General features: G+C 46.7%; 1 protein-coding gene across 4 annotated transcripts in view; it reads right to left on the bottom strand.

The window, feature by feature from the left end:
• ZNF512B (zinc finger protein 512B) overlaps positions 1–14,850 on the bottom strand; it is a 38,655-nt gene that overhangs the window by 10,491 nt on the left and 13,314 nt on the right. For all 4 annotated transcript variants that reach the window (XM_066625007.1, XM_066625008.1, XM_066625009.1 and 1 more), the window contains 7 exons: positions 14,609–14,680; positions 11,935–12,096; positions 8,268–8,392; positions 7,049–7,141; positions 6,022–6,123; positions 3,729–3,899; positions 2,279–2,470 (listed from right to left, as the gene is read on the bottom strand). In XM_066625007.1, the coding sequence (XP_066481104.1) occupies positions 2,279–2,470; positions 3,729–3,899; positions 6,022–6,123; positions 7,049–7,141; positions 8,268–8,392; positions 11,935–12,096; positions 14,609–14,680 (917 nt within the window). The remainder of the gene's footprint in view (positions 1–2,278; positions 2,471–3,728; positions 3,900–6,021; positions 6,124–7,048; positions 7,142–8,267; positions 8,393–11,934; positions 12,097–14,608; positions 14,681–14,850) is intronic.

Here is a 14,850-nt window from a genome sequence, read left to right as displayed (position 1 = left end):
CGTGCAACATTTAGTGCTTTGCAACCCTCTCTAGCTATGCTACTGGGCAAGCCTCTTAGGGCCCGATCCAGAGCCCTCAGTGCCAGCCCTATGCCAGCGCTGACTATCACAAACATGCCACAACGCACGCCTGCGACAGTCAGTGCCAGGTCAGCGCCGGCACTGGCTCAGTACCAGTCTGTGCTGAGCCCAGCGCCAGCTGGAAGTCCACTGCATGGAGCAAGTGAAGAGTTTTGGGCGGTGGAGAGGTCAGTCAGGGTGGGGGGAGGCATTCTGGGCCAGGGGAAAGGCAGGGAAGGAGAAGAACCAGGGTGGGAGGGGGCGAAATTGGCAGAGCTCTCAACTCAGACTTGAGTAGACCCATTGTGGGGCCTGTACCCTTACCTAGGGGAACAGGACAAATGTCTCCTTCTCCCAAGGAGACACCCGTGGCTGCCAAGCGCACTTAGGATGCAGAGGTAGTCATTTTGGCGCCACTGCTCCTCTGGGCACTGGGCAGCTCAGGACTGGGCTGCTTGGCTGGTGTACTAGCTGCAGCCCTCCCTGCGCTCCATATGCTCTATGGATTCATAGGTTTGGGAAAGTAATATGATTGTATGAAAGGCAACTGGTGGCTCCCAAAGAATTAAAGTGTAGTTGCATTTTCTCACTCTTTCAGCTCCACAGAGAGAGAGAGAGAGAGAGAGAGAGAGAGAGAGAGAGAGAGAGAGAATCTCAAGAGTTTCCTTAGAATCCAACAAGGTTTCACTTCCCCAGAGCAGTTGTGGAGGCCAGTGCTTTGGCTTTGAACCACTGAGAAGCATCACTGCGTTTCTATTAAGCTTGAGCCTGAGATGCGGAACAGGCATTTCTCCTCCCATTTGTTCCCATGAACAAAGCTTTGTAAGAGGAGGCCCTCCGCAGCCCAATCCTTCAGGGAGTGCCTATAACTGCATTCAGCCAAAAGGAGTAAATAGCTGAGGAGTCCAGAACAAGGCCTTAAAACTGTCAGCTTAATTTAATCAGCTTCCATTCAAGATTTCAGTTTCTGCTCTCCCATGAAGAAAGCTCTTCTTTTCCCTAAATCAGCAGGAAACAATTGCTTACTGGGGAGAGCCCCAGATCAGGGGGAGGGAACTGCCAGCCCCCTGAATCCGAATCAAATGAGACTCCCACATCAGAGGAGGACCAACCACAGGGCTTGGTGTGGAAAAGGACTAGGGGAAAACAAAATGCTCTGAGGGAACCCTGATCATCTCCCCCACCTCTATACATCACCACCACCAGGATTTCATTAATGTAGATCAGTGATTTTCAAAGGGTGTGCTGTGGCACACTGATGGGTTGCAAAAGTTCCACAGGTGTGCCATGCGAGTCTGGAGGTTGAAAATGGCTGGAACTCTTCCAGGTTCTGCAGTACCGTTTCTAGGGCAACTGTCTGTTGTAATGAATTGTCTTTCCTCTGGTGGTGAAGGACAATGTGTTACTACAGACAACTGCCCTAGAAACAGAGCTGTAGTACCCGGACAAGTCTCCTGGAAGCCAGATGTGACTTCACAAGAGGCAAACCCCATAAAGGGCATAGAGGTCTGTGCACCATGAGAAGAAAAAGTTTGAAAATTGCTGAGCAGCGCAGGGTTATTGGCAATGCGAGGCATCTTTTTTAAAGGATAAACGGAGCCAGGAACAGAAGCCCAAATCAGGTGAGGGCTACAGCACTGAGGAAGAGGTTTCTTATCTTCTCTCCACTATTTTTCTAACCTGAATCCCCCCCCCCCCCAGATCCTATGTACCCCACAAGGGGGAAGCTCACTCTGGTGCCAGGGAGAATCAAAAGAAAGATACATCAGGTTTGGATTTGGGGAAAAAATACACGTGTAACTTGAGAAGTACAAGTAAGAGAAAGCAGAGCTCATTCAAAAGTAGAAGAAACAGTTCACACTGACTCTTTTGTATGTCATGCACTCAGTGGGACCCAGATGCTCTGTTCACTGCACCAGTGTGACACCTTGCAAGGGGAGAGAACAGGTGGCCTAGCCTCTCTGCTCCACCTCAGCACCACTATTTGCTGACAGATGGAGGGTGGAACTGCAGCCAGTTCCACAAAGACCAGGCAGAACAAGGAGCTAACAAAACAGAGTTCTGGGTGGTGCTATTGCACTGCTGAGTCTGGCCTGGCTTCTCAGCCTCAGCTACGCTTGGCCGGCTTGCCTTCCAACTTGCTGGCTTCCAGGCCACTAGCCCTGACACACACAGAGCCAAACTCCTCCCAAAAGCCAGCTAAATCAGAGGCTCTCACTAGTTTTGTTTCTGGGACCAGGTCCTCCTTCATCCTCCGCTTGGTCCAGTCTTTCGCCAGCTCATCTTCAGCGATTTCTTGCAAGTGGAAGACAGCAACTTGAGCAGATGTACGCCGGATCCTGCCACTCGGAGTCCTCTCGAAATCTTCAAACAGGTTGACTTCAGGCTTTGTCTCAGGCTGTTCAGGAGGCTGAGGAGACAGAGAGGGCTTGGAACAGGGACAGTGACAAGTGGAAAGGCAGAACTGATGCTCTGAAAGAAAGCTCAGCACCACTTCCTGCGTCAGTAGTTTCAAGGATTAGCACAAAGGTGCGAGCACCACATCCGATGCTGTCAGCCAGATTCAGTTTGCACATGGCACAAGCGCAGAAGTTGATACCTGGAATATCCTGAAAGCCCCCACCCCGAACAAACTAGATGTTACATGCACATGTGCATTAACATCCAACCCTCCAGCCCCAAGAAATCAGGAGGCTGCTGCATGCAAACATCTGTAAGGTGGGTCTCTTTGGCCCTTAAAATTCTTCTGACAAGCTATTGGATGTCTGCTAGAATGAAGGTTTGAAAGTCAGATGTTCAGATGTCTCAAAATGTTTTTTTATCTGTAATGTAGAGACTGGTGTTCTGAGACACTCCAAGGCACAGATCCATTATGTCCTGGAATAAGGTAGGATTATTTGTTAAATTTCTGTCTGACTGCAACTGCCCCTGTCCCTGATGGGGTCCTGAGGGGCAGTTGCCTTGCAAAGGGTTAGGGGCCAGCAACACACACTGACTTACCAGTCTTAAAAAATGAGGCAGATGCCTGGATCTTGTGAGTGCTTCATTTACTGTGATCATACATTCCATGTATCCGTAACTGTGCTAAAGGGTCCTGCCTGCCACCCACTGTTGCCTTATACTGAATGTCCCTCTAGAGGGGCTTCCACAGATGGGGCAGCTACACCCACTCTTCCTCCAAGGAGGTGTGGAAGATGGTGTATATTTTATCCTTCCCAATTATCCCCCCCAATTTTATCCTCACAACCAAACTGTGCAGTAGGGTCGGCTGAGTGACGGACCCAGTGAGCCTCACGGCTGTGTGGGTATTTGAACCTAGGTCTGCTTATATCTAGTCTGACTCTCTAACCAGTTTACCACACTGGCCCAAGTATAATTATGCAAAATAAACTATTTGTGTGAATAATTGTTTGCAGGGTTTTGTTTTCAGTGCAGAATTTGAACTTTCTCAGTGCAAAATAAAGGTTTAGGCATGTGCTCATTGTGCTGTCACCTCAGGCAAACTTCTGCCTCCTATCAATTTCAATTCCCCAGGTGTGTAGATTATCCTTCCTCACAAGAGGAAGTAAGTGCACGTTTGGCAAATACTGCAAAGGGTTCTGCAAATACAAGTAATAAGAAGATAAGCAGCAACCAATTGGTGTTCTGGGGCACAAAAGAGATCTCACCGTTGATGGGTGCTCTGACCGTACGTGGTAGTCATGCCCAGCCTTGGACTTGTAAGTCTTTCCACAGTGTGGGCAGGTGAAGACTGGCTTCTCCACTTCTTCTGGCTGCTTCCCACACCGCTTCTGATGGTACTGGTAGCCCATGAGGCTGGAGAAGGTAGCTACGCATCCCTGCAGAGATAGAAGCAATGGCAAAGTGAGGCAGCCTGCACGCTGGGGGGGGGGGGGAGGCATGCAAGTAATGCACCTCGCTCATGTGAATCCCATCTGCACCATAGCCTGCCTCCCCTTCACTTTTTCAAGAGGTGATCCTCTTAGATTTACCAGGGAGAGAGCAACTGTCCCTATTCACCGCAGCATAATTTCTTGTCTAGTGGCTGTTTGCTGGTGTTTCTTCTGCATCATTGTAGCCTGTGAACCATTTTGGGACAGAGAGCTATTTGCTTTTGTTTATAAACCACTTCATAAGCTTTTTTTGTTATTGTTGAAAAGTGGCATAGAAAAGGGCTTTGTAAATACAAGCAATAAGAAGATAAGCAGCAACCAATTGGGGTTCTGGGACACAAAAGAGATCTCACAAAAGATCATCATCCTCATCCTCACCACCATCTACAACTGGGGGAATGAAAGCTTCAGTAATCTCAGAAGTGGTCGGAGCACTAAGCACAACTCCAAGGACCATAAGGAAACATCTGGGCAAGGCTAGCATAGATAGGACAGCAACTGGACAGCTGCAAAAAGCCACACTACTGCACATATGCCACAAATTGCGATGATACCTCATTAGCTCCTAAATTCTTGGCTAGAATTCAAACTAGTGAGAGCCCCCCCCCCAAAATGCCAGTCCAAATACCTGGTGGACTGTGAAGTTGATTATAATAATAATGGTAACAATAACAATGAAACACTTCCTGGCCTCAATGCTTTCTTAGGGGTGGTTTGTTCATTCTAAGGATTCAATACTGAATCACCATCATCATCATTTTATCCATACATTTTGTCCAGGGTCTAGTTTCATCTCAGTTTCACCCCAAAGCCCAACAAAACAATTGGGTTTGTTAGCTTACACCCAAGAGACATGGGCTTGCCTGCCTCAGTCCTGCCTCAGCAACAAGGTCAGACCCCTGGGGAGGTCTTCAAAAACAGAGAGGAGGAGTGAACATCGTTACTCAGCCAATGGGGATGTTTCCCCCACTACAGGAAGTCTCACAAACCAGGAAGAATCACAAGAGGTGTGGGATGGTGGGAGACACTGTCAAGCAGGTCGGCAGACATTTCAAAGACTAGGGATCAGAGGATGTCCCTCTGATTGCTCTGTTTCCTGTTTTGTTGGAATAAGGGAAACTGTAGTTTGTACAAAACCATGATTAGTTAACGCTAATTGTTAAGGGTCAAGGGTCAGATTCTGGTTTTATATTCTGTATTCAGATGAAGAGGGAAACTGAGGACAGATGCTTCAAAACTTCCTCACCTCATGCATGAAAGAAGAGGAAATGGGAGCGCACACAGGTCTGAGGTTTGCTCTGGTGCATTCTCATAGTCACCCATCGTTTACTAGCGCAGAACTGAAGTCATACTGTGGGAGAATGAGGAAGCTAGATGCTCACTCCTATATAGTCTGTACATGAGAACTGGGAGTGAATTGAACTAAGGGAACAATCCTAACCAACTTTCCAGCACCGACAAAAGGGCAATGCAACATTGAGGTAAGGGAACAAACATTGCCTTACCTTGAGGAGGCCTCCGTGACTGCCTTCCAACTGCATGATGCAGCACATGCCCCACTGGTACTGCTATGACAGTGCTGGAAAGTTGGGTTAGGATTGCGCCCTAAGTTATACAGTATAATGATTTTCTTAAGTGTGCCTTGGACAGGAAGTCAGGAATGTCATCCAGTAAGCAGTTGAGCAGCCCAGGATGCATCTAAACAACAAGATACTCAGCAAAGAAGCAGTATAGAGTCTGTGGCTTGACACAGCCAGATATACCTTACTGGCTTCTTATGTCATCCGAACCAAGGTGGAGCCTGCATTACCACCTATGCAGTATTGGCACTGCAGTGTAACTGAGATCAAACTTAAGTGTCTTTATGTGCCACCAAGGTGGTTCAAGGATGTTCGTGTCCCAGAGGAGAACATATGCCCACATCTCTGCCCTCTGACTGAGCAAGGGTGAGCTTCCCACATCAAGTGACAATTACCGCTCTGCACACATGCACTGAAGTTGTGGGCTGTTCTCCCTGACCCTGCTGGTGCACGTGGTGGAAAGATCAGCCAAGAGCAAAAACAAATACCTCGTTGGGGCATTTGAGTTTTCCCATCTGCTTCAGCACTTTCCTCAGCTTCTCCCGCTCTTCATGTTCATTGAGAGGAGCAGCAGCTTCCACAGGAACGGGCTGGAGAGAAGGAACCAAGAGAGGCTGCAGCATTATCTACCCGCTCATGCCCTCCCAAAGGCTGGTGGTCAAGAAACTCCTGTGACTGGACTGGCAAAGCCCTTTGGTTGGTACACCATTTGTTCTAGCACTAAACGGCATGTGTCTCTGCTGCAACTACTCATGAAGCCTGGATTTTCATGCTTTGAAAACCTGAGGGGAGAAATGTTTTACCCTCTCTCATACTTCTACCATTTCGATCCATCTAAAGAAATGGATTAGTAATGGGTTCATGGAAACAAAAAACAAGGTATTTCTACACAGTGTTTAAATAACTTGTGGAATTCATTGCCACAAGATGTGATGGCCACTAGCTGAGAGGGCTTTGAAAAAGAATTACAGCAGCGAAACACCTGCGCAGAGATGCAGCAGTGTCAGCATGGGTTGTGCTGCAACCCATGGGGGAGTTCTGGCTGCTGGAAATCACCTCAAAGTAAGGAGGACATTTGTCCCCTTGCCCCGGGGTAAGTCCCAGCAGCTACAATGGGTCAACACAGACCTGCAGTAGCTCTATAGCTGGTGCAAGTCAGTGCTAATCCAAGTCGGTGGATAAGGGTTGGGAAGGGGGTCTTCTTGGACTTACACAAGCAAAGTAGCCAGCATAGGTCCGAGGAGACCAATTGGAGGCCAGAGAGCCAATGGGAGGAAAGTAAGGAGAAGTTTTACTTACCTCTCCAGGGCCATCTGGTCAGCCCCAACCCCTATACCACGCAGCGCCAGCTCCAGCAGCGGTACTGCATGCGATGGGCTGGTGGAGGACTGAGCTGTGAGAGACATTATGCAAATCCAGGGTGCAGAATTTAGGTTTTCTTGATTTAGAATGTGGGGCAGCATTTTGAAATGTTGTTTTGTTTTGAAACAAAAGCACACGAGGGTCTGCCCTTACCTTGTTGACATGTTCGGCCATTGTGTGATAATTCAGCCCTGCTTTGGACTTGAATTGCTTCTTACAGTGCTGGCACTTCAAGGCATCCTGCAGCTGAACAAAACACAGCAAGAATCAACAGACACTTCTCAACGCAGAAGCCTGAACTGGATGGTTGCCTTTTTGGCCTAAACCCAAACAGGAAAAAACACGTTATAGAAGACAAGAGGGTGGAACTGTACATGCAGAAAACAAGAAGCTCATCAGTTCACTGCAAAAAGGAAATTATTTCTGGATCAGTGAATCCCATGACACCCTACTTCTGCAACAGAGTTAACGAATACAGGACTGGCTACGCTGGATATTTGAGTTCACTGGTATAGGGGCTCCGTTAGCTTGGAGTGGCTTTGTGTAAGAATCTGGAATTCCAGTCCAGCTTTTTGTGAGAAAGTGAAAAAGAAACATGTGTCAGAAGATATTAGCCCAGTAGTGTCACCACAGGGGGGGTTGGCACGGTAAGTACAGCAGGAGCCACAATGTACTATAAAGGCAGTCCTTCCCACTCACCATTGGAGCTATTGGGGCAATGACAGCAGTGCATTAGCACTCACAAGATAATCCAATTTGGTAAGGCCAAACCGAGGAGGAATATGATTGAGACACATAAAATTATGAAGGGGATGGATAGAGGGATGCTATTTTCCCTCTCACACAACACCAGAACCAGGGGACAGCCACTCCAATTGAGTGTTTGGAGAGTTAAAAGAGACAAAAGGAAATATTTCTTTACTCAGTGTGTAATTAGTCTACTGAACTCCTTGCCACAGGATGTGGTGATGGCATCTGGCCTACATGCCTTTAAAAGGGAACTGGACAGGTTTCTAGAAGAAAAGTCCATCACAGGTTACAAACTGTGATGGGTGTGTGCAACCTCCTGGTTTCAGAAGTAGGCTGTCTCAGAATGCTAGGAGCAAGGAAGTGACAACAGGATGCAGGTATCTCGTGGTGTACTCCCTGGAGCATTTGGTGGGCCACTGTGAGATACAGGAAGCGGGATCAGATGGGCCTTTGGCCTGATCCAGCAGGGCTCTTCATATGTTCTCTGCCTTACTCCCTCCTCAGTTTAACACACCAGAAAAACTGGTAGCTGATCAGTCTTGCATAATTATTATTTCAGCTCCCTAATTAACCTTGAAAGGAGGTAGGGCGGAAGGTTTTCAATCACTGTGCAATGTCCTACTTTTTGGCAGACTTCCATGTGCTTCTTCAGGCCAAGGATGGTCTTCCTGGTGATCATGCTGCAGGTCGGACAGGCGACCTCTCCATGCTCATTGATCATCCGCTGCCACTGCTCCTCGGGAGTCACTAGAGGGAGGAAAAGGTAGGTGGTGGATTTACGTGCACAGAGGAAAGTCCAAAAGTGAGGAAGAGTCAACTTGTTGGACAGTGTGTGTGTGTGGAGTCAGATACCAACTTAGATGTGATGTGAAAGACATTGTTTGGCCCTGTGTTGTGGCAAACAGCAACCACAGGGACCCTGATCTGTGGCAGGGACAAAGAATTAAATCTCCCCTCCCTATATACTGAGGTCCTGATCCAGGCTAGGACACTCATATTTACAAAAATAAAAATAAAAACTAAATTATATATTATATTACATGTTATTATCATTATAATATATTACAGAATTAACAACATACTGTAATTAATAATAATGAATAATAGCTTCATGAATAATGAAGCTTCCTGGGTGACCTTGGGCCAGTCACTTTCTCTCAGCCTCTCCTACCTTACAGGGTTGTTGTGAGAACAAAAGGAAGGGAAATGTTTTGTACACAGCCCTGAGCTCTTTGGAGGAAGGGCGGTATAAAAATGTGAAAAATAAAAATAAATAAATAATATAATTATTATAATATTGGCATCATTAATTATTATTAAAGAATACTTATGCTATTGTTAAGAATATTATGATCATTAAGAATCTTTATATACCGCTTTTCAACAATAAAGTTCATAAAGTGGTTTACAGAGAAAATCAAATAACCAACAGCCCAAACCTAACCAACTTTCCAGCACTGATGCAGCTGTGCCACTAGGGTGTGCACTGCAATCTGTGGCAGTGGCGGGCAGTCATGGAGGCCTCCTTGAGGTAAGGGGACATTTGTTCCTTTACCAGGGGGCTGCACTGTGGCTACATCGGTACTGGAAAGTTGGTTAAGATGGGACTGTAAATGGCTCCCTGTCCCAAAAGGGCTCACAATCTAAAAAAAATGCAGAAGATATGCCAGCAAACAGCACTAAACAAGGCACTGCACTGGGGTGAAGAGGGACCCTGTGCTCTCGCTGTGCTCTCCTCCTGTTAAATATAAGAGGATTACCACTTGAAAAAGTGACTCTTCTCCCCCTGAGGTAATGAAAGACGCCCTCATTAACACTTCCCATGTCTCAGTTGAGCTTAGAGGAACATTTGGAAGAAGTTTTCTAAATAAATGATATGATAGGAAACCCCATTTAGGGTAAAGTTGATTTGAGAAGGAGCAAGGGCTCCACCTGGCAACCAGGGGTATAGAAGTAGGTGGGATATCATGAGACTGTAAGGGTTGGCTACACATATTGCTACAACTTACAAGCTTACAAACATGCAGAGCTCGCTTCTGCTGACTCAGAACGTGGATCCATCCAGCTTAGTAGTGTCTACCCTGACTGACAGCAAAGGGTTTTCCCAGCCCTTGTTAGAGAAGCCTGGGTCTGAGCCTGGGACCCTGCAAAATGTGTGCTCTATCCCTGAGCTGCACTCCTCTGCACACAGTCAACATGCAAATGGACACAAGAAGGCAGGAAGAGTCTGCACTCTTGGAGAAGAAGCAGAGTGATGTCAGGAATGGCAAACAGTGCCAGATGATTCCAGAAGCATTTGTTTTCTCCCATTTCTATATGATTTGCAAAAAATGAAAAACACTGGAAAAATTTTGAGCTTTGGGATTCTGATTGCAAATTGTAAAGTGCCTTAAGCTTTTGTAGTAGGTTAACTGGTTAACAAATATGAACAAACAAATACTTAGCCATGCAAGTAATACCTGAACACCACTAATATCTTAAAGTAATGGACCTCAGAGGCTGGCACAGGCCCAGCAACCAGTCCTATTATGGAGCACGAAGCCCTCTGAACAAATAAGGACAGGTGATGGCTGACACCCAGCTTTGGGAGTTGTGCTTATTTAAATGGCGCAACATGAGAACACGGAGCCAAATGAGGCAGGACTGTGCCATGATCTCAAGCAAATGTGAGCCTGGCTTTCTTTCCATTGTAGTGTAGTGGACTAGGCCAAAGTGAGGCTCGCTGAGTTGTTTATTTGACCAGCCTCACGTTGATCATAGGCTTGAAAGCTGGGAATGTGAAACTGCTGGAAGAGGCTGCAGCTGTGTTTACTTGGAATCTCCTGACTTTCTGAAGCCAGGAAGACACCCCCAGAGAAGCACGTTTTTGCCTAGCTTGAGTTTTGCCTACTTGTTAGATCCAAAAAAGGTGATCCATGAGACAATCCACACAGCCAGGTAGCAAACACATTCCATTGGCTTTTAAAGTCAGGTACATAAAATATCCATGAAGATCAATGGCATCACTGATCATCAATGGCAGATTACAGAGATTAGTTGAAACAGACCACCAATTTCACTGTCACTATGCTTTGAAACAAATAACAGTGAAAAAAGAGGGAAGCTTTTGGACCCCATTCAGCTCCCCAACTCCCCCAAATTTCAGCAGCTGGGCAGCAGCTGAGCCTTAATATACATTCATGTGGTGCCAAAAACAGCAAACAACCCACTTATGTTTAAATGGCCAGATTTCCCTATAATAAATAATGAAGCATTAGCCCAAGTCCTTCCCAGTCACTGATTCTATGCATGCCAAAGGGAAACATGGCCATTTAAATGGAGGTTTGGCATTCACAATTGCTGGTGCTATATGTGTATCATGTAATTTAAATCTGGACACATTCTGTAGTACCCAAGTTTAACGTGTGAAGTTTGAACCAGCTTTGAGTGTCATAGCTGGGCTGGGACTTGAGTCCAGGTTTGCCACAACCAAGCTTGGCACTACAGCCATTGCATGACTTAGGGCCATGGGACTGAGGTTGCTCAGCACAATTTCACACAAGATACGGAGCAGGAAAAGAAACCAAACTTTCTGCCAAGTAGTAGCACAGCTAAAGGAATGCAAAGCACTAAGTTTTGCAGGGTGCCTTACCGCAGGGTGCAAGCAGCCCCTCCCCTTCGGAGTCATTCCTGGCAGGGGAGCAAAACGGAGGCATTTGCCCTTTCTCTGGGTCTTCTCTAATATTTGCTTCCATTTTGCTCCCCCTGCCCAGAATGACTCTGAAGGGAAGGGTTCGCTTACATGCTGCAATGAGGCTCTCTGCAAAACTTTGTATTTTGCACCCCCTCTAACCAACTGCTGCCAAAGAACTCTGATCAGAAAGCTGCAGTTAGTTCCAGCTTCTGGATGAGCACACTTGAACAATCCACACATTTGCCACCAACTGTTTGTGAAAGTCACACATTACTGCTAGGTGTACAGCTAAAATGTACAGGCAACAAGAGGCTCACTGCAGTCGTGTAGCCAGAGGGGGTGGTGTGGTAAGTACAGTAGGTGCCGCAACGTGCATCATTTGATTCAGCGAGCGCCTGCATGTTGCTATCGTTGCATGGAATGGCTCTGACTTCGAGTGAGAGGGGCCACTTACATGGCACGTTTCAGCACCTGCAATACTTACTGTTTTGCCCCCCGCCCCAAGCTAAGCTAATGAGTAACACTGGTTGGGAAAAAAAGTCTTAGGGGAATGCCACAGGTGCCTGGACCCTGAGCAAAAGGATCCACAAGAACGGACTTTGGTTAAATAGCTCACCTGTTGTTGGAGGAGGGGCTGGGGGTGGCACCACCTCCTTCTTCATGCTGGGGCCTCCCAGTTTCTTTTTCAAATCATCATTGTTGCTGCTGCTGCTGCTAAGAGCTGCCTCCAGCTTCTTTGCTCGGTGCGCTTTTGCCTTGTCCTCCGCTTTGGCCAATCCTGTGGGAGAGGAGGGGTATTATTTTGAAAGAGAATTAGGGATGACTGAGTCAGAACGTCTGTAAAGAAAGCTTTTGCTCCAAATGTGAAGGGGGTGACAGGAACTGAACCAAACAAACAGGAGCTAAACTGCCTAGCTCAGTGTTTCTCAAACTGTGGGTCCATTTCAGGTAGGTCCCCATTCAGTTCAATATTTTATTTTTAGTAAAGTATATTAGACTTGATGCTGCCATGTCACATTCCAACTGCATTTGGAGAAATAAGAATAAGAATAACTTTATTTATACCCCGCCCTTCTCCCCAAAGGGACCCAAGGCGGCTTACAAAAGGTTAAAAGCAGATTAAAACATAGTTTAACAAACAGATAAAAACATATTAACACATTTACAGACTTCATAAAAACAGTAGTCAGATAAAAAGTCAGGTAAAAAGAGCACAGAGCAGCAGGTCATAAAGGAATCAGGCCTGTAAAAACATACTAAAAGATGTAGAAAAGATGTTAAAAAGGCCATGAACTCAGAAGGCTTGTTTAAATAGAAGCGTCTTCAGGCCTCGCCAAAAAGTCTCAAGAGAGGGAGCCATTCTCAAGTCAAGGGGAAGGAAATGTTACAGATCTGTTTTTTTAACAATGCCACAATGCTACAATGCTACTGTGTATATGCTTCTAACAATGAGAGTCAATAGGACTTATTCTTGGATAGGACTGTAGTCTCAGACTGTCAAAAAATTTTCCTGCTTGATGATGTCAATTTCGGCCATGACATCACTTCCAGTGGGTCCCAACAGATTATAATTCTAAAAAGTGGGTCCCGGTGCAAAAAGGTTGCAAACCACTCGTCTAGCTTTTCTGCTGCCACCTGTTTCATAGCACAAATGTTCCTTCCAGTGGGTGGAGGCCACCATTTCTCCTTCGGAAGCTCCCTTGGAATAACACTATGTGACAATGTGGCATTGTGCCAAGAGGGAATTTTGGGAGGAAAAAACTGTGACTGCTTCCTACTGGTTGCCAGGAGAAGTACAGGCACTACTGTGCCAAAGCCCCACTTCAATATTGGCCAAAACATACCTGGTCCACTTCTCCACTTACAAATGGAGTAGTGCAAATGTGGAGAGGGGCATTTCGGCCTGAAATGGGATGTCACTTTCTTAGTCAGCTTGAATAATGTACAATGCAATCCTAAACTGCCCTGGAGCAGACAGGCCTGCGCTGCATCCAAGACAGGATTGAGGCTAAAAGCGGCTCAGCCCGGGGCAAGGGGATCACTTCCCCTTACCCCTAGTAAAGTCACAGCAGCTTCAATGGGGCTACTTGGATCTGCGCCACCTCAAGAGGTAGCACAAATCCGAGCAGCCTGGGACTGCCCCAGGCGTCCCAGGAACAGAATTAGGATCCGGCATAACCACTGAATCCTGGCCCCGTCTCCCGCTCCCTGCCTGCCTGACCCCGGGAAAATCTGCTGCCCACCCTCCCCCGCCTCAAAACGCCTCCCCACCCCCTCAGGCCCCTGAGTCAGCCAAGCTTGGCCGACGCAACTCACCCTCTCCCTGAAGCCCACGTCAGTGCAGGGAGGCCGGCGCACATCTGCTGGTGCTGGCTTACCTCTCCATTGAGTGGCGCAAAAGTCTTTACAGCGCTTTTGTAACACTCCTGGACTGGTGCAAGGAACTTACAGCGGCCCAAGGGTGCATTAGAATTTCACCCTTAGTGGCTAGGAGACTGAGCTATAAATCAAGTTCAAACCTTTTTAGATTGTGTGCCATTAGTTACTTGATGTTCTTTGTAAACTGCTTTGTGAACTTTTTGTTGAAAAGTGGTATATAAATACCATTGTTAATCATCATTATCATCATCTTAAATCTGCCACAGACTCACTAGAAGACCTTAAGCAAGCCAATCTCTCAGCCTCACCTTCCGCCTCCCCCCCACAACTGTACAATAGAGTTAATAGTGATCTATCTTACAGAGTTGTTTCAAGAAAAACAACAACACAATGTATGTGAAATGCTGTGACCAGTCTATTCAATGCTCATTGTTAATTTGAAATAAGCGATTTGAGAAGGAGCTTATGGTGGCATGGGGTGTGTTTCAAGTGGGGAGTGCGAACAGCAGAGATCAGTGTGCCATGAGAAGAAAAATGTTGAAAATCTCTGCACTAGAGCAGCGGTCTCAAAAGTGGAGACTGCTGCACACCAGAAAGGCTTTCCTGGCACAGAGGACACTTACCATTCTGCAGGGGAACTTCCGTTTCTGCGTGCCCCCTGTCCTCACTCATTGTAACCAGCTGCTTCTGCCTGGAAATCAAAGTGCGAAGTCTGCTGGGGCATTGGAAGCTGAAAACGGCAAAGACTGGGGGCACACAGAAGTGCTTTGCAGAGACTCCCACAGAATGGTAAACACTGTTCACATGGGGGAGGGCTTAGGCAGGATGCCGCATCTGGCCTGCAGGCCAGAACCCGGAAAGCCCTGCACTAGCGGATCTTGACACTGGAATGAGATCCGCTCACATTTTACCTTTGAGTCCAAATGTTCCCGAGATAGATGGTTGCTCCCCAGTAAACTTCTTAGGAGTTTTCTGTTTCCTTCCTAACTCGAAAAGGAGAAAATGAGAAATAAAAATGTGGTCAAACACCTGCACTGTAAGCTATAACACCCAAAGCTACAACACAAAGCTACTTATTCAAATGAAAGCAATTTGTAAATGGCTGTCTCCTTTGCATAATTTATTCTGCTTTCTCTAGCCAAGGGTAGAGCCA

The sequence above is a fragment of the Tiliqua scincoides genome, chromosome 4 (genome assembly GCF_035046505.1).
Source record: "Tiliqua scincoides isolate rTilSci1 chromosome 4, rTilSci1.hap2, whole genome shotgun sequence".
In the NCBI taxonomy this organism is placed as follows: Eukaryota; Metazoa; Chordata; class Lepidosauria; order Squamata; family Scincidae; genus Tiliqua; species Tiliqua scincoides.
Note: the sequence above shows the minus strand (reverse complement) of the source record. Positions and strands in the feature narration are given on the sequence as shown.